This window comes from Artemia sp. Qi Xiang Cuo, chromosome 9, assembly GCF_049724085.1.
Source record: "Artemia sp. Qi Xiang Cuo chromosome 9, ASM4972408v1, whole genome shotgun sequence".
Taxonomy (NCBI): Eukaryota; Metazoa; Arthropoda; class Branchiopoda; order Anostraca; family Artemiidae; genus Artemia; species Artemia sp. Qi Xiang Cuo.
Window position 1 is genome coordinate 64,704,066 of NC_142802.1, and position 19,955 is coordinate 64,724,020.

Genomic DNA, 19,955 nt, shown 5'->3' on the forward strand with positions numbered 1-19,955 from the left:
TTGTAAGTTTTGGCGTGTGTATGTGAGTTTTCGTGTGTTTGTGTGTGTAAGTTTGTGTGTGTGTGTGTGTGTGTGTAAGTTTTTGTGTGCATTTAAGTTTTTGTGTGCATGTAAGTTTTCGTGTGCATGTGTAAGTTTTTGTGTGCTTCCCAAATCATAATTTTCTGAAAGGACACACCTATGAAAGGCTAAGAAATCTAGCTTAGAAAAGTCAAAAATAGCAAATTAACCATCCCAAATCATAGGTTTCAGTCAACACACACCTACGAATGGCTATGAAATCCTGCTCAGAAAAGTCAAAAAATATCAGCCCACACACCCCCAAATCATAGGTTTCAGACATCACACACCTACGAAAGACTAAGAAATCCGGTTATGAAAAGTCAGAAATAGCAAATTATATATCCCAAATCATAGGTTTCAGACAACACTCACCTATGAACGGCTAAGAAACCTAGCTCAGAAAAGTCAAAAATAGCAAACTAGTCATCCCAAACTATATGTTTCAGACAACAAACACCTATGAAAGGCTAAGAAATCCAGCTCAGAAAAGTCAAAAGTAGCGATCCATCCACCCCAAATCATAGGTTTCAGACACTACACACCTATGAAAGACTAAGAAATCCAACTCAGAAAAGCCTGAAATAGCAACCCACAAATCCCAAATCATAGGTTTCAGACACCACACACCTACGAAAGACTAAGAAATCCGGTTATGAAAAGTCGGAAATAGCAAATTACACATCCCAAACTATTGGTTTCAGACAACATTCACCTACGAAATACTAGAAAACCTTAGCTCAGAAAAGCCTGAAATAGCAAACTACACATCCCAAATCATAATGTTCTGACAACACATACCTATGAAAGGCTAAGAAACCTAGCTCAGAAAAGTCGAAAATAGCAAACTACACATCCCAAATCATAGGTTTCAGACACTACACACCTATGAAAGACTAAGAAATCCAACTCAGAAAAGCCCGAAATAGTAATTTACATATCCCAAATCATAAGTTTCAGACAGCATTCACCTACGAAATACTAAGAAACCTTAGCTCAGAAAAGTCTGAAATAGCCAACTACTCATCCCAAACTCGAAGTTTCAGACAACAAACACCTATGAGTGACTAAGAATCCTAGCTCTGAAAAGTCCAAAAAGCAAACTACACCTCCCAAATCATAATTTTCTGAAAGGACACACATATGATAGGCTAAGAAATCTAGCTCGGAAAAGTCAAAAATAGCAAATTAACCATCCCAAATCATAGGTTTCAGTCAACAAACACCTATGAATGGCTAAGAAATCCAGCTCAGAAAATTCAAAAAATAGCAACCCACACACCCCAAATCATAGGTTTCAGACAGCACACACCTACGAAAGACTAAGAAATCCGATTATGAAAAGTCGGAAATAGCAAATTACATATCCCAAATCATAGGTTTCAGACAACACTCACCTATGAACGGCTAAGAAACCTAGCTCAGAAAAGTCAAAAATAGCGAACTAGTCAGACCAAACTATAGGTTTCAAACAACAAACACCTATGAAAGGCTTAGAAATCCAGCTCAGAAAAGTCAAAAGTATCAATCCACCCATCCCAAATCATAGGTTTCATAGAACACACGCCTATGAAAGACTAAGAAATCCAGCTCAGAAAAGTCAAAAATAGCAAACTACATATCCCAAATCATCGGTTTCAGTCAACACACACCAACGAAAGACTAAGAAACCTAGCTCAGAAAAGTCAAAAATAGCAAACTATTCATCCCAAACTATTGGTTTCAGACAACATTCACCTACGAAATACTAGAAAACCTTAGCTCAGTAAAGCCTGAAATAGCAAACTATACATCCCAAATCATAATTTTCTGACAACGCATACCTATGAAAGGCTAAGAAATCCAGCTCAGAAAAGTCGAAAATAGCAAACTATACATCCCAAATCATAGGTTTCAGACACCACACACCTATGAAAGACTAAGAAATCCAACTCAGAAAAGTCAGAAATAGCAAACTACATATCCCAAATCATAAGTTTCACTCCACACACACCAACGAAAGGCTAAGAAACCTAGCTCATAAAAGCCTGAAATATCAAACTACTAATACCAAAATATTTTTTTAAGAAAACCTTCACATATGAAATTCTATTAAAAATTAGCTCAGAAAAGACTTAAGTAGCAAAATACACATCCCAAATCATAGGTTTCAGACAAAACACCTCAACGAAAGACGGGTGCTCGGGGAGAGCGTTTGAGGGTCTGTGGGCCCCTTGGGGGTCGGTGGTCCTTTGGGAGCGCGGGGGGCCCTTGGGGACCGGGTGGATGGGGATGGGGGGTCGGGGGAGGGCAGGGGGGGGTCTGGGTAGGCCTGTGGGGCGACGGGAGGGCCTTTGGGTGCCTGGGGGACATTTGGGGACCGGTGGAGGGCCTTTGGGACCCCGTTGGTCCTTTGGGAGCTCGATGTGCCTTTTGGGGCCCGGGGATGGCATTTGGGGGTCTGGGTGGACCTTTGGGGCGCCGGTGGCCCTTTGGGAGCTTGGGGGTCTTTGAGTGTCCGGGGGACAGTTGGGAGCCTGGGGGACATTTGGGGCCTGGGGATGGCCTTTGGGGGTCTGGGTGGGCCTTGGGGGGCGCCGGTGGCCCTTTGGGAGTTGGGGTGGCTTTGAGGACCGGGGGCTTCCTTCGGGGTTGGGGTAGGAGGATTGGAACCCTTTGGGGTTGGGTTAGAGGACCTCACAACACTGTTCAAATGAAACTTGTGTATTATAACGACCACAGAGTTTCACCATTAAATTCTCTTCTAAAATCTCTTCAAAAATCTTCTTTTAAAATGTCTCTATCTGTTTCGCCGAAATAGTTCCATAACCTGTCTAAAACGGTTTCGCCCAAATAATCCCTAAACGTAAATTCAGCGTGTTCCTTTGTTATTGGCATCTCTGCGCTAACGCATTTCAAATTAATATGAAACCTTTTCGCGCGCTAAAACAATTCATCGCTAAGATGTTTCTTGCCTAATTGTTTCCATGGCCTGTGGTTATTAATATCCCTTGGAGTTCGACCAGTAGAACTGTTCCCGAGGCAAAGACATTAATGATTTGGATCTATTCCTGGAGAAATGTTTCTAGGCAAAAATTTTTAAAGTCTGACAGATGATGTCATTGATTGATTGATCTGTCAAGGAAGGGGAAATTAATTTGTTGTTTCTAAGGGGAATTATTGATTCACGATAGGTGAATTGAGGTCGACAGCACAGGTGTTCTGACTCGTGACAGCACCACGTGGTTTATGGTTTTCACAGTGAGAAAGTTCCTGTTTTTCAAATTCTCACAGACAAAGACCATAAAACATCCATAATTTGATGTTGACATCCGAGAAAAACATTAAATAAATCGAACAACACACATAACCATCCATGAAAACAACCATAAATGTGACAAAATTCATGATTTTTCAAGTGAGAAAATTCCTGTTTTTTCATTCTCACTGAGAAAACCATAAACCACGTGGTCATGTCACGAGTAGCACCCCCTCCTCTACTGACGCAGGACGTTCCAAATGTCAGAAACTGATACAACATGAGTAGTGTCTTATATAAGGGTTTCAACTGCACAAGGAAACCTACAAGCCTGAGGCATGAATATACAGTGCAGTTTGACGTGCACATTGCAAAAAGCGACCAAACCTTTTATATTATATACCTATAAAGTGATCAAATACTTTTTGAAAGTATAATTGAGATTGTAAAACGCAACCAGACTGGTTTTTGAGACACTTTCATTATAACGTGTTTTTTTTGTTTTGTTTTTTAAGCAAAAACTAGAAATTATCAAATTGCGTATTTAGGAATGATTTTGTAGGAAAAGCTGTCTATCACCCATGCATCATCCACTGTTCCATTTCTTTGAAGTATGTGCTATCGGACTGGTTTCTGATTTTTTTTGGACAATTGCCTTTAGTCAAGACTAGCTTGTTAGGAATGTGTTTTTGCCAATTAAAGAACAGGATGCTATACCCCGAATTGATTGATTGGCATATGGTTTTAAATCATTTTGCTTAAAAGCTAACTCTAATTGCAAAAAAACAGGGTATAGCATTTGCGAATTGGACTATACGAACGATATTTATTGAATAATAGGAAAAAAACAGAGCTAGATAGCATTTGTGAATTGTATCGTATAAAGGTGGAGAAAAAAGGGTTAAACTGATTATCAGTTAAGGTAACCCCTCGGGGTTATTAACTCATAGCTTATTTATTATAAATTTTGAACAATATCAATCTATGAAAATGGTTAACAATGATAAAATGGTCTTGTGACTTGACATAGCTTTACTTCTCCGATGTTTTCTGTATAATACACAAGTGGCGTTAGAACAGTGTTGTCAGTTTAAAATAGATTCTAACGTTATAGTACACTAAAAAGTTGATACTAAGAGATATTTAGATGGAAATAAAATATTTTTAATAATTAAATTAATAAAAAACATTATAAATCTTTGAAAATAATTTATTATGTTTTTTGTGTTTACTAACCATAATGTATAATAAGTACCAACGACCCTAACCACCAGAGACATCAACCCACCAAAGGTCACCTATCCCCAAACTCGAAGGCCGCCCCCTCCCTTACAACTGTTTGACCCCTCCCCTCATTTTTTTGATTTTTTTTTTTTTAACCTTTTTTATTATTTTTTTTAACATGATATATTTTTTCAACTTTTTTTTTACATTTCTTCGAATGAGATGAAACATACTTAAAAAAATCACATTTAGTATTTTCCAAACTCCAAATAAGAATGTACTGACATGTTAGTCATGACCTTTACTATTAGAAAAATAATGTTTGTAGTAGCACTTTTTTTTGGACTAAAAATTTTTTTTTGAACTTCGAAATTATTCAACTTTTTGTTATGCTTGCTCAGAGACACGATGCGGCTTTCCCACTGGTACTTTATGGCGGGTTATCAACACTATCTAGTTTATTGCATGCATTAAATCAGTATTTTTTACGCAGTGGAAAGATAAGCACATAAGTCATATCTTAAAAAAAAAGTGAAGATGGAGCATTTTAATAAAGTGTGTTCACATGACAATGTTATTGTAGCATTGAATGCCGACAAGGAGAAGTATTTAAACTATGAAACAAGTACAAGTGGTAGCATTATTGGATGCATGCATTGTCATGACAGTAAGGAATTAAATTTCTTTGGAGTACCGAAAAAATTCAACTCTTATGTTGGTGGATATGCAAGATTGAGATCTCCAGAGATGATTACACTCAAAGAGAATGCCAACATAAAAATAACAGTTGATGATAGAGGACAACTCCTTGCTACGGTTGCAGGTAACACATTACCTACTGATACATCCTATCGTCAGCTTTCGGGTATTTGCATTCAACGGAAGATCAAAAAAAGAAAGGCTTACTCTTCTATTAATATCATAAATCATATCTTGTCTACGTGCACCAGTAAAAATTGTGTATGACTCAAAATGGAATAATGATTATTCTACTGATTACGAACTAAGAGAAGGCAATAACTACAATATCAAGAGAGAACATGGTGAACTATTTTATGGAACGGATTCAAAATGTCCAAAGTTGATCATTGATATTAATAATGTATCATAATATATTTTTGTATTAATATTCTACATAGTATTATTTTATTCAAAATATATTATGTATTACATTGTTATGTGTTCATTATTTTTAGAGTAAGCTAGCATATCAAACGTTTAGAATGTCTATTAAAACATCGGAGATGTAAGAAACGGAATTTGCATACATCTATTTTCAGACACATGGGATAACATTGACAAAATCTAGGTATCAGAATGAATAAATTCTTTATTAACATCAGTTGTTGGATATGTCATTATCTCATTATGAAAAAATTTTAAGTAAGTAAGTAACAAACTCTTTCTGGAATTCACCTCTTGGATAAACAATACAGAAATTTAATTCAGGAAATTATAAAAAAAATTGAACAAATTCTTTATTAACATTCTTTATTGATTGAATTCGCTTCCATCAACATCCTTTGCCAGATACATCGAATAAAATCGACAAAATGTAAATATCAGAGTGAATAAATACTTTATCAACATCCTTTATCGGATATGTCAGATAAAATTGACAAAATCGAAGTATCAGAGTGATTAAAATCTAAGTATCAGTGTGATTAAATGCCATATCAACTTCCCTTTCTCGAATACCTGGGATAAAATTTACTAAATCTAAGTATCAGAGTGAATAAATGCCTTATCAACCTCATTTGTGAGGTATATCGGATAAAATTGACAAAATCTAAGTATCAGATTGATCAAATTCTATATCAACATCCATTTCTCGATATACTTGGGATAACATTGACAAAAGCTAAAAGATAAGCGTCAGAGTGAATAATTTTTTTTATTAACATCTTTTGTCAGATACAACGAATATAGTTGACAAAATCTAAGTATCAGGGTGAATAAATGCTATGTCAGCATCCTTTGCCGGATATGTTGGATAAAATTGACAGAATTGAAGTGTCAGAGTGAATAATTTTTTTTTAATAACACCTTTTGTCGGATATATCAAATATAATTGACAAAATCTAAGTATTAGAGTGAATAAGTGCATTATCAACATAATTTGTCAGGTATATCGAATAAAATTGACAAAATCTAAGTATCAGATTGATTAAATTCTATATCAACATCCATTTCTCGAATACATGGGATAAAATTGACAAAAGCTAAGTGTCAGAGAGAATTTTTTTTTATCAACATATTTTGTCAGGTACAACGAATATAATTGACAAAACCTTAATATCAGATTGATTAAATTTTATATCAGCATCCTTTGTCGGATATGCTGGATAAAATTGACTAAAGCTAAGTGTCAGAGTGAATAATGTTTTATCACCATCTTTTGTCAGATAAAACGAATATAATTGAAAAAATCTAAATATCAGAGTGAATAAATACTTTATCAACATCCTTTATCGGATATGTCAGATAAAATTGAAAAAATCTAAGTATCAGAGTGATTAAATTCCATATCAACATCCCTTTCTCGTATACATGGGATAAAAATGACAAAATCTAACTGTCAGAGTGAATAAATTTTTTTTATCAACATCTTTTGTCAAATACATCAAATATAATTGACAAAATCTAAGTATCAGAGTGATTAAATGCTTTATCAGTATCCTTTGTCTGATATCTCGGATAAAATCTAAGTATCAGAGTGATTAAATTCTATATCAACATCCCTTTCTTGGATACATGGGATAAAATTGACAAAATCTAAGTATCAGAGTGAATATTTTTTTTTATCAACATCTTTTATCAGTTACAACAAATATAATTGACAAAATCTAAGCATTTTGAAAAAATTGTAAGTAAGTAAGTAACAAACTCTTTCTTGGATTCACCTCTTGGATACACAATACAGAAATCTAATTCAGGAAATTATGAAAAAATTGAACAAATTCATTATAAACATTCTTTATCGATTGAATTCGCTTCCATCAACATACTTTTGTCAGATACATCGAACAAAATTGACAAAATGTAAATATCAGAGTGATTAAATACTTTATCAACATCCTTTATCGGATATGTCGGATAAAATTGACAAAAATCTAAGTAACAGAGTGAATAAATGCTTTATCAACATCCTTTAAATGCATTATCAGCATCATTTGTCGGCTATATCGGAAAAAACTGACAAAATCTAAGTATCAGATTGATTAAATTCTATTTCAACATCCCTTTCTCGAATACTTGGGATAAAATTGACAAAACCTAAGTGTTGGAGTGAATAATTTTTTTTATCAACATCCGTTGTCAGATATATCGAATAAAATTTGACAAAATCTAAATATTAGAGTAAATAAATGCTTTAACAGCATCCTTTATCGGATATATCGGATAAAATTGACAAAATCTAAGTATCAGACTGATTAAATTATAATCAACATCCTTTTCTTGGATACATAGGATAAAATTGACAAAACCTAAATGTTAGAGTGAGAAATTTTTTTTATCAACATCCTTTGCCAGATACATCGGATTAAATTAAAAATATCTAAGTGTCAGAGTGTGAATAAATACTTTATCAGCATCCTTTGTCGGATATGTTGAATAAAATTGACAAAATCTAAGTGTCAGAGAGAATAAATGCTTTATCAGCATCCTTAGTCGGATATGTTAGATAAAATTGACAAAATCTAAGTGTTAGAGTGTGAATAAATACTTTATCTACATCCTTTGCCAAATACATTGGATAAAATTAACAAAATTTAAGTGTCAGAGTGTGAATAAATACTTTATCAGCATCCTTTGTCGGATATGTTGAATAAAATTGACAAAATCTAAGTGTCAGAGTGTGAATAAATACTTTATCAGCATCCTTTGTCAGATATGTTGGATAAAATTGACAAAATCTAATTGTCAGAGTGTGAATAAATACTTTATCAGCATCTTTTGTCGGATATGTTGAATAAAATTGACAAAATCTAAGTATCAGAGCGAATAAATGCTTTATCACCATCCTTTGTTGGATATATTTGATAAAATTGACAAAATCTAAGTGTCAGGGTGTTAATAAATACTTTATCTACATCCTTTGCCAGATACATCGGATAAAATTAACAAAATCTAAGTGTCAGAGTGTGAATAAATGCTTTATCACCATCCTTTGTCGGATATGTTGAATAAAATTGACAAAATCTAAGTATCAGAGCGAATAAATGCTTTATCACCATCCTTTGTCAGATATGTCGGATAAAATTGACAAAATCTAAGTGTTAGAGTGAATAATTTTTTTTATCAACATCCTCAGTCAGATACGTCGGATAAAACTGACAAAATCTAAGTATCAGATTGAATAAATGCTTTATCAGCATCATTTGTCGAATATGTCGGATAAAATTGACAAAATCTAAGTACCAGAGTGAATAAATTCATTATCAACATCATTTGTCGGGTATATCAGATAAAATTGACAAAATCTAAGTATCAGATTGGATAAATTCATTATCCACAGCGTTGTTTTAGATATATGGGATCAAATTGACAAAATATTAATATCAGATTTAGTAAGTTCCTTATCAACATCATTGGTTGGATGTTTTGTATGCAACTTAACGACTATAAACGTTCTAGTTAATAAATTCAATATTAGAATCCCTTTCACGGCTGAATGGGATAAAATTTAAAAAATATAAGTATAAGAGTGAATAAATGCTTTATCAACATCCTTTAAATGCATTATCAACATAATTTGTCGGGTATATCGGATAAAATTGACAAACTCTAAGTATCAGATTGATTAAATTCTATATCAACATCCATTTCTCGAATACATGGGATAAAATTGACAAAATCTAAGTATCAGAGTTATTAAATTCTATATCAACATCCCTTTCTCGGATATATTTGATAAAATTGAAAAAGTATAAGTATCAGGGTGAATAAACGCTTTATCAACATCCCTTAAGTGTATTATCAACATCACATGTCAAATACATCGGATAAAATTGACAAAATTTAACTACCAGAAAGAATTAATTTGTTTTCAAAGTTTTTATCGGATACAACAGATAACAGTCATAAAATCCAAGTTCTATTCATTTTGACTTCATGCGTCGTTACATTGAATTTAGGTTAGACCGGTTATAGATGGCAGCACACCCGCTCAGAAGCACAGTCATAGTGAGAGAGATATTCAAAAAGTTAGAGTTAATTTAGCACACCCGCTGAGACACACAGTCATAGTGAGAGAGATATTCAAAAAGTTGAGTTAATTTAGGTTCACTTAGAGTGGCGCCTGCCACTCTAAGACATTCTAAACGTTTGATATGCTAGCTTACTCCAAAAATAATGAACATATAACAATGTAAAGCATAATATATTTTTAATGAAATAATTTTATGTAGAATATTAATACAAAAATATATTATGATACATTATTAATATCAATGATCAACTTTGGACATTTTGAATCTGTTCCATAAAATAGTTCACCATGTTCTCTCTTGATATTGTAGTTATTTTTTTCTCTTAGGTCGTAATCAGTAGAATAATCATTATTCCATTTTGAGTTATACACAGTTTTTACTGGTGTGTCATCGACAGGCTCAATATGCTTTTCGTCTTTGGTAATATTTGGTTCATTGACTGTTTGATCAATGGTAGTAACGTTTCCTGGTACTTTGTTCTTCACCGATTCATCTTTATATTCCATAGTGATATTTTCTGCAAATGCCCTTTTTATTTTTCTGGCAATTTCACTTTCTGTTATCACATTATTTTTACACAGGTAACAGTTTCGGCACGTAGACAATATATGGTTTATGATATTAGTAGAAGAGTAGGCCTTTCTTTTTTTGATCTTCCGTTGAATGCTAATACCCGAAAGGTGGCGATAGGATGTATCAGTAGGTAATCTCAACGATTATTTTTATGTTAGCATTCACTTTTAGCGTAATCATCTCTGGAGATATCAATCTTGCATATCCACCAACATAAGAGTTGATTTTTTTCGGTACTCCAAAGAAATTTAATTCCTTACTGTCATGACAATGCATGCATACATTTCCAATAGTGCTACCACTTGTTCTTGTTTCATAGTTTAAATAATTCTCCGTGTCGGCATTCAATGCTACAATAACATTGTCATGTGAAAACACTTTATTAAAATACTCCATCTTCACTTTTTTTTTAAAGATGTGACTTATGTGTTTATCGTTCCACTGCGTACAAAATACTAATTTAATACATGGAATAAACTAGATAGTGTCGATAACCCGCCATAAAGTACCAGTAGGAAAGACGCATCGTGTATCTGAGCAAGCATAGAGTACAATTGTTAGAGCCGTAAGCATATTTTATGTCATTTTAAGATACGTTAAAAAAGTTGAATAATTTCGAAGTCAAAAAAAAATTTTTTTGTTCAATAAAAAAAAGTGCAACTACGAATTTTATTTTTCTAATAATAAAGGTCATGACTATCATGTCTCTATTATTCTCATTTCGATTTTGGAAAATATTAAATGTGATTTTTTTAAGTATGTTACATCTCATTCGAAGACACGTAAAAAAAGTTGAAAAAAATATATCATGTTAAAAAAAATAATAAAAAAAAGTTTAAAAAACCTCCAAAAAAATTCAAAAAAATGGGGAGAGGGGGCCAAAAAGTTGGAGGGGAGGGGCACCCTTCGAGTTTGGGGATAGGGAACCTTTGGTGGGTTGAGGTCTCTGGTGGTTAGCGTCATTGGTGCTTGTGATTCTTGATGGTTCGTACTCACATACACCTTACTACTTGATTTGCAAGGATTTCTAAGGTTTGTTCTGAATTTCATTATTAAAATTCTTTTCTTGCTATCTACATCTATCTTAGTATCAACTTTTTAGTATACTATAACGTTAGACTCTATTTTAAACTGACAATACTGTTCAAACGCTACTTGTGTATTATACAAAACACATCGAAATAGTAAAGCTATGTCAAGTCACAAGACCATTTTATCATTGTTAACCATTTTCATAGATTGATATTGTTCCAAATTTATAATAAATAAGCTATGAGTTAACAACCCCGAGGGGTTGCCTGAGCTGATAATCAGTTTAACCCTTTTTTCTCCACCTTCATACGATACAATTCGCAAATACAATCTAGCTCTGTTTTTTCCCTATTATTCAATTATTATCGTTCGTATAGTCCAATTCGGAAATGCTATACCCTTTTTTTTGCAATTAGAGTTAGCTTTTAAGTAAAATGATGTAAAACCATATGCCAATCAATCAATTCGGAGTATAGCATCCTATTCTTTAATTGGCAGCGACACATTCCTAACAAACTAGTCTTGACTAAAGGCAATTGTCCAAAAAAAATCAGAAACCAGTCTGGTAGCATATGCTTCAAAGAAATTGAACAGTGGATAATGCATGGGGGATAGACAGCTCTTCCTACAAAATCATTCCTAAATACGCAATTTGATAATTTCTAGTTTTTGCTTTAAAAAAAATAACAATAACACGTTATGATGAAAGTGTATCAAAAACCCGTCTGGTTGCTTTATTCAATCTCAATCATACTTTCAAACGCGTGTTTGATCACTTTATAGGTATATAATATAAAAGGATTGGTCGCTTTTTGCAATGTGCACGCCAAACTGCACTGTATATTCATGCCTGAGGCTTGTAGGTTTCCTTGTGCAGTTGAAACTTTTATGTAAGACGCTACTAACACGATCGGTGCGACTTGCATGTGATAGTTGGTTATCGAGATAATATTTGAATTTTGTTCTTTTTTCTGGCCACGGGGGTGAAAACTCTTGTTCATAGTATGCTTTCCATGACTCTAAGGGGATTGACGAGGCATCAGTGGCTGGTTTTTTTTTATCTAGCATGGACCTTCAAATATTATTGAGTTTCACAGAGCAATTTCCGATGACTTACAAATAATTTCTGTGCGATGGTTAGCTAGCTCTTTGGCAAATTTACGTTTGGTGCAAAGCCGGGTTTCATTTACTATTCCGGTTCGTGGAAATCCGCAATCTTTCCACATAGAGAGCCAGATTTACCCTTATCACACGCATCAACTAAAGCCGCATTGTCTGACCACCCCTTTACTTGTGTTCCTGTGTTGATTTTTCGTTTGGCACTGCCGCATCCTTAGCTAGACGAAGTGCATGTAACAACTGAGCAGTGTACGTGTTAAGCTGAATTCGCGTTTCCTTTTCGCGGCTAGGAGTGGATCGTATTAGCAGATTGTATGGAACTTTTATTTTTAATATAATGCTATCACATACGTGATTGTAAAAAAAAGGGATCCTTTTTTTTCAATCCGTAAGCTCTACCCATTTCTGCGATCTTACTTTTTGAATAGTTTGGCGAGTGCTTGAAGAGGGAGGTGCTATATTCAATTCTATTGGGAAGTGGTCCGAAGAAAAGGGAGTATCAAAGACAAGCACTTGAGAGGGGGAAAGCTGTTTTGAACAAATCACATGGTCAAGATCATTAATGTCGGCGTAAGTCACTGCCACTGACCATGACATTGGTATCATCGTTATTGATATTTCACTTCCGAAACTGATATTGTGTGCATCTTGTACTCATTAGAATTGATCCTCAGCATTACTGTTCAGTTGTACTTACTTGTACTATTTTTTAATTATAAATGTTAGTTTTATTCTTCAATCAAGGTAACGCTACTTTAAAAAAGAGAAAAAGAAAAAAAGGGCGCTGGAGACACAGGCTGCCCCACAATGGGTCCAAAAACTGCATAACTTTTTCTTTGATAAACTTCAAGTTTATATATTTAAGTCTTTGGGCCAAGATAATCCCATGGCAAGAGAATGAATTAAAATTGAATAGCATTTTGCCGAAAAATGGACGCCAAAAATTTGAAAAACTTTTTGTCCGAATAATTTCAAATTTAAATTCATAGCTTTTTGGATCAAAAGAGTCCTAATACATAAGAAATTATGCTGGCAGCATATACTCACCGAAAAATACAAGAAACTTATTTTTTCTAATGGCTTGCACCTCAAATCCTTAAGTCCTTGGACCAAGGAGATTTCGGCTTACAAAAAAAAAGAGAAAATGTTTTACTTTGCCCTAGACAAGGGTAAAACTAAGCCTAGACCCCGCAATAAATGAGCCTGAAGATGAGTAAATCAAATAGCTTCAAATACCAATAGAGCTTCATATTATCACTTCAAAAACCTAAGCAAATTTTCAGTATCTCTCATAATTAAAAAAACAATAATACTGGAAATCCTTATTTTGAAACAGAAGTTCTGATTTTTTTTCAAAAATTTCGATTCTGATGCTGAATATTTTTTAGACGTTTAGTACCATAGAAAGCGTGCAAGAATACATGCAATCCTCTATACCCAGAAATGAGCTGTACAATAAAAAAAAATACTTTTTAGATTTGTCATCGCACATACATTACATCCTTTATGTAATTTTTTTTTTGTGGACAAGCTAAAATCTATTCCCCAAAGCGTACAACCAGATCTTGATCTTTTAGAAACAAGAGCTCACAATGGTTTCCATAAATAAAATTCCTTCGGTGACTTTCTTACTTTCAAGTTTGGATTCGTAGTATTCCCTACATTTTCTTTAAGTAACATGCCCTAGCTCCGAAGCTTAACTTTGTAGAAACTTTGAATAGTGATAGAACTTTGTATTATCGCTTCGATAACTTAAACAAAATTTCTAAATCCTGCGTTTAAAAAAGAAGTTCCAGTTTTCATATTTTTTTTATATTTGAAATAGAATTTTAAACAATTTACCGTTTCATGGATGTTAATTAGCCATAGTAAACAGTACATACACAGTCTGAAATACAAGTAAAAACAAAAACAATACGGACACAAAGCTTGGCAATCACCTCGCAAGCATAAGACTCGTTTCAAAAGTTACACGTTGACCTTACCAATACCAACCTGCATTAATGATAACGTTTCTACAAACGTGATACGGATACTGTAGGATACATACTTAATACCCGTGAGATATATTTCCATTGGTTGCTCTGCAACTGTGATCCATGGGTCATAAGTACTGTAACACTCCATAGGGCCCTGGAGCTGAATGTCTTGTGTAACCTACTCCTAGTTATAGGCAAACTTAGACTTGTTTAGGTAATTTTAATCCCTTTTGGTCCAAGGACTTAATGATTTGAAATTCATGCAGTTAAAAAGAACATATTTCTTTACTTTTTCGATGGGTAGGCTACATTACCCACAGAATAATTTTTTGTTAAAAATTTTTTATTTTTTTTAATTTATTCCTGTGTTTGCATCAAGGTTGTATCATAGGTTGCATCAAGATATGACTAATTGTAGACAGAGAAAAGCTAAGACAGATAGTCCAAGTAATTGAGAGGCAAATGTTTAAATGGCTGGGGCACGGGTAAATGGCGGGAGTATGCATGGCTCTCTTATTGGACACATATTTGTTTGTTAGTGATGGGGTTGTCTTTACCAAAAGACTTAAGGATATAAATTTCATGTTTATCGGAAAACTTGCCCCTATTGAACCCATCATTGGGGGGATCTTGTCCCCAACGGCTTTTTTTGTAAGCTAGGATTGCCTTGGCTGAGGGGTCTGTGGCTACAATTTTCAGACGACATTTCTAGGCCCATTTTATTTAATTGATTTTTTTATTTTATATTTTTATATTTTAATTTTTTTTATTTTTTATTAATTGACATTTTATTTTATTTAATTGATTTGGAAACTCGTGTGTAAAAATGTATTCAACGGCCACGATGAAGTGATGAACAGCGCTAATAACAATTCTCAAAAACAAAAGTATCAGCAATAAGCCAAAAATTACACAAGTTGACAGCAATGCTGAGGATCAACTCCAATGAGGTCAAGGATGCGTACGACGTCTGCTTCGAAAAGGAGGCGCCAACAACAATGGCATCAATGTCAAGGTTAACGACAGCCACCAACGCCAATGTTAATATTGTGACAATGACCAATACCAAAGGCTATGTATATACATTTTAATCGAATGATGGATGTGTCCCATATCTTTGACCAGAGTCAGTTAAGTTTTTTTTTTATCTTCATTATTATGGACCCAAATGCATGCCCTCTAGCCACACTTCGAATGTCAAAGCTGTAAATCTAGGCACGTTACAAATGTTTTTATTCGGGGTAATTTTGACATTATTTAGAAAATGATGGATAATGATAGACTATTAATTGAAAAACAATTAAGATCAAAACATGGTAGTCGGTAAGTCAGAAGAGGTTTCTCCTATGCTTCATAAGTGGTGAAATCAAACCTTTTTGAAGTCAGGATTATTCAAAGGTTTTCAAAATTTATGATTGGAAGGTCCTAGATAGGGTTCCTTTGTCTGTTCAATATTCGTATCATATCACGGCATAGTAATATTCCGTGTGTGTTGAATTACTTTGACAATTCGATTATATTTACTCACAATTTTTCTGATTATTCTGATTAAATAAATTGACATTGTCAATAACTAAGGCTGAAAAATTAAGCAAAAGGATATTAATTGCCATTTATTACCAATAAATTCAATAAATTAAAAATTTTGCCTGTGCCAGATATCAATCCCACTTGATAAAATCAAAATTACCGAAGCATCAGGGTTTGTCCGGAAAGTAATAGGACTAATTTTCTTCCGCTACGACTGTACTTCGGAGCGTGCGTGCGCCGACTGGATTCGGATCGACTCGATCGGAACCTGTATAGCAACAATTATGTAAATCATTCGTAATTCATTGGGTTGAGCATTGTTTAACTTTAAAGCATAAAATTTTTTATTTGCCAATTGGATTCAAAACTTAGGGAATAATTTTTGGCACTGATGCATTATGCAGACCCACTGCTATAAACTGTATCAAGAAAACCAGTCATGAAACCCGTCAAACGGGCTATTTGCAATAGACCGCTATAGAAAAACGATTACAAAGCGTTGTTTCTCAATGAGTTATAATATTTAAACGATAGTTTTTTTTTTTGGGGGGGGGGTTTAAGGGAGAAAAAGGCACCTAGGTTAGGTTAGGTTAACTTACGTATTTAATATATGCTATGCTTTATCCTCCCCCTCCCCCTAATGTGCGAACATATAACCCAATTTTGTTTAAAAACTATTATATATTCCTCCTAGTTTGTTTTATTTCATTATCATTAACAAAACTTGACTTCTTAGCGGGGCTCGCATAATGCACCAGTATTTAATTTTTTAAACTCGAAAATATGGGGGCCGCAAAACAGTAGTTTTTCTTTTTGTAATTTTTTTGTTATTTCTTATTGATCAATCGGATTCAAAAGTTATGGAATAATTTTTGGAAACAAGAAAATTTGGGCGCCAAAAACAGCAGTTTTTCTATTTGTATGTGGCAAAAGATTTTTGGTATGTGGCAAAAGATAAGAAGATGTTGTATTAGCGGAAAATAGTTGGGAATAAATTAGTCTTGACGAAAGATTTTTAAACTAATTTCAGGCCATTTTAATTCTCCAGTTTTGTAATACAAGTGTGACATCAGAATCAAGAAAAGTTCCATGTCATTAATAGAACTTGACATTTCATAAAGAGATATAACTATAATGGGGCTGGGGCATTAAGAAAACTTAAAAATTTGACGAATTGATCTTCAATAAAAGTAAACCATCCCAAATTACTTTAGACTTTAATAATGGGATAACTTGAGTGTTGCAATATTAATTTTCATACCGAGGTTGCCAATAGAATCTTCCATACTCAAATATTATTATTCATACATGCACGAGAATTTCAAATCTCCTGCGTTTTACCAATCTTTTACGATTTATCAAATCTCGTGCGATTAATCCTGTACGTCTCGTCTTTTTGTGCTGCCAATTTTTTTTCCACCATTGTCACGAACCATGCTCTTTCATGACGGTTAAGTGTATAATAGTTTTAGTGTGACCTATTATTTGTAATTTAACGATATAAGTAGTAATCTTGAAGAAAGAGTATGGATTCTCTTTAATTTTTCAAATTTTGTTTAGGGGGAAGGGGGCGATTATCTATCTCTTACCTAGATATTGCTGAGCGTGTCTTTTTATTTACTCCTTCAAAGCAAGTACTCAAGCTATTTGAATTTTCATTCTAGGCCAAACAATGCCATCAGAAACGCAAAGTAAAACTATTGCTGCGTTTACAGTACTTCGATTAAACAACTATTCAGTTGATTTGCAGTATTCGCCAGCTGGTCATGTGAATAATTCTGCATGAGCTTAGCCTGTTTTGGATTTGATTTTCAGCTAAAAATTATCCCATCTTTATCATTGGATATAGGGAGCATTTGTTTTTTTTTATTTAAGAGCTCAAATATAGAATTTGTTGTTTGAAGCATTAACGATTTAAGCCGTATACCCATTTTGAAACATGTAACGATATAAATATATAAATATAACTATATAAATAATAACTATATAAATATAACTAGGCGAGAAGAAGATTTTAGCTTAGTTATCTGTTTAAGTGTTATATAACTTGACACAATAAAGATATATGAAGATAAATATTTCTTGTGTATTCAACAGTAGTCAACTATGATCCTAGGGAATGATTTTAACATATGCTAAGAATATTTCCCAACTAAACTTATTCTTTATCTAGAACCCATACAAAATGGTTTTTCGCAAACTAGACGACATAGCATTGCTGTGGTTAAAATAGATTGCGTCAGTTTATCAGTGCTGCAGTAAATCTTCCTTCCCATGATGTTAGCTAAATTACCTAACAAATGAAAAGTCTTGATTTTCTTAAAATACATGTTACTTGCAAAAACCTGTGAATCAAACTATGAAATTGCTGTTAGCTGTTTCAAATCATCATGACATAGTTTAGGTAGAGTAGAAAAACCTATTGCAGTTGTAAACAAAACACTAATACAGCTCATCCATAACAAACATCTGCTTATTCGCTGAAAGAGCATAAGTTAGCTTTATTTTCGAAAGCTTTGGCAAACGGGTGGTTGTACAAAGTTGTCAAACGGCTTACCCAATTGTTAAATGCGAGTTATAGCGCCGTCTAAAAAGTCAAAGTTGATGGGAGGACCTTCTACCACCCTTTCAATATGCCACTGCAGTCATGGAAGGCATCAGATAAGTTTCAATATAGCCCCTAAATTAAAACGATTAAAATATACATATATATATGTATATAAAATAAAAATCTCCAAAAGGGGCATGATGACTGCAGCACCAAGGGCAGAGGTCCCAAATTAAGCTAGTTGTCCGATTTTCCTAGCTGTACCGCACCAGAAAGATGATGCCCATTGAACGGTCAGGCATGAATTTTCAATCCTTATAACTGTAAATACAAAGTTGGTCCATGGCCATTTCAATCCGAATCACCTTAGCAAAGGTATTGTGTAGCGCTTACGAATCCATACCAGTCATGAAAATCTTAGAGGTGGGTCCTAAGAAATTCAGTGTTTAAGATTGAGTATCATTCAGATCAGTGTATGGCTGTCCAAAATCAAAAAACATTAAGTAAATATTGATTAAATAGCTTATATAAAGCTCCATGGAAACTGTTTAATTGAGAGATAGACAATTTATTTTTGCTGATCAGAGTCATACAAGTTTTGTCAATCTTTATATTTTCAATCTTTATATTCTTTCTAGCCTCCTCATCTCAAAATTTAGGATTATGGCTATACTCTGCCCTTCTTGACTCTCATTTCCGTATTTGCCAATTATCAAAAGAATTGTATAAGATCATATATAAGCCCTTAAAAGTCACTAAGGTCGAAACATAAAATTCCCTAATTCAAATGACGTAAAACATGAGCCTCCCAATTTTGGCAATTTTCGAAGTTTATAAGATTAGAGTCATTGAAGGAATTTCAGTCTTTTTGGCTAGAGAGCTCAAAAGTAGGACTTTTCCTCATGCCTTTTACAACATATCCCCACCTCAACAGGTAAAAACTTTGAAAACGTGATTTTTTTTTTCTTAAGAATTCATTTATAAAGAATTTAAAGGTGGCTAATTAAAAATCTAAAGGCTTTTTTTAAGGAATTGCACCAAAAATACAAATTATGTAAAGTACATATTTTGATAATGATAAATTTGTCAAATTTCTGAAACTAGAGGTATAAAAGAATTTTTAGTCTGTTTGGTTGTAGAAACAAAAATGGGCCGTTGAAGCCTTGCCCCTACCTCTACCTCTATTATTGTAGATATAGATATGTCTTACTTCTTTTTCAGGATCAATTAGGGATTATTTTGTGAATAATCTTGAACTACCAGTACGATAAGCTATAAAAATCGTAAGATTCGTAGCAAGAATTTCCAAAGCGAAACATACCAAGTGCGCATATTAGAAGTGAGTTTTTATTTCCACCAGACTTCGCATATAGGAATCCTAACCTTGTTGATTACAAACTGAGACTAATATGAGAGTCTCATTAAAAATCTGAGACTTC

General features: G+C 33.7%; 1 protein-coding gene across 1 annotated transcript in view; it reads left to right on the top strand.

Moving 5' to 3' along the window:
• LOC148948934 (potassium voltage-gated channel protein Shaw-like) overlaps nucleotides 1-18,013 on the top strand; it is a 198,779-nt gene extending 180,766 nt beyond the window's left edge. The window contains exon 11 of the mRNA XM_089094140.1: nucleotides 17,633-18,013. Coding sequence (XP_088950266.1) covers nucleotides 17,633-17,754 — 122 coding nt within the window. The 3' untranslated portion in view covers nucleotides 17,755-18,013. The remainder of the gene's footprint in view (nucleotides 1-17,632) is intronic.
• The last annotated feature ends 1,942 nt before the right edge of the window (nucleotides 18,014-19,955 follow it).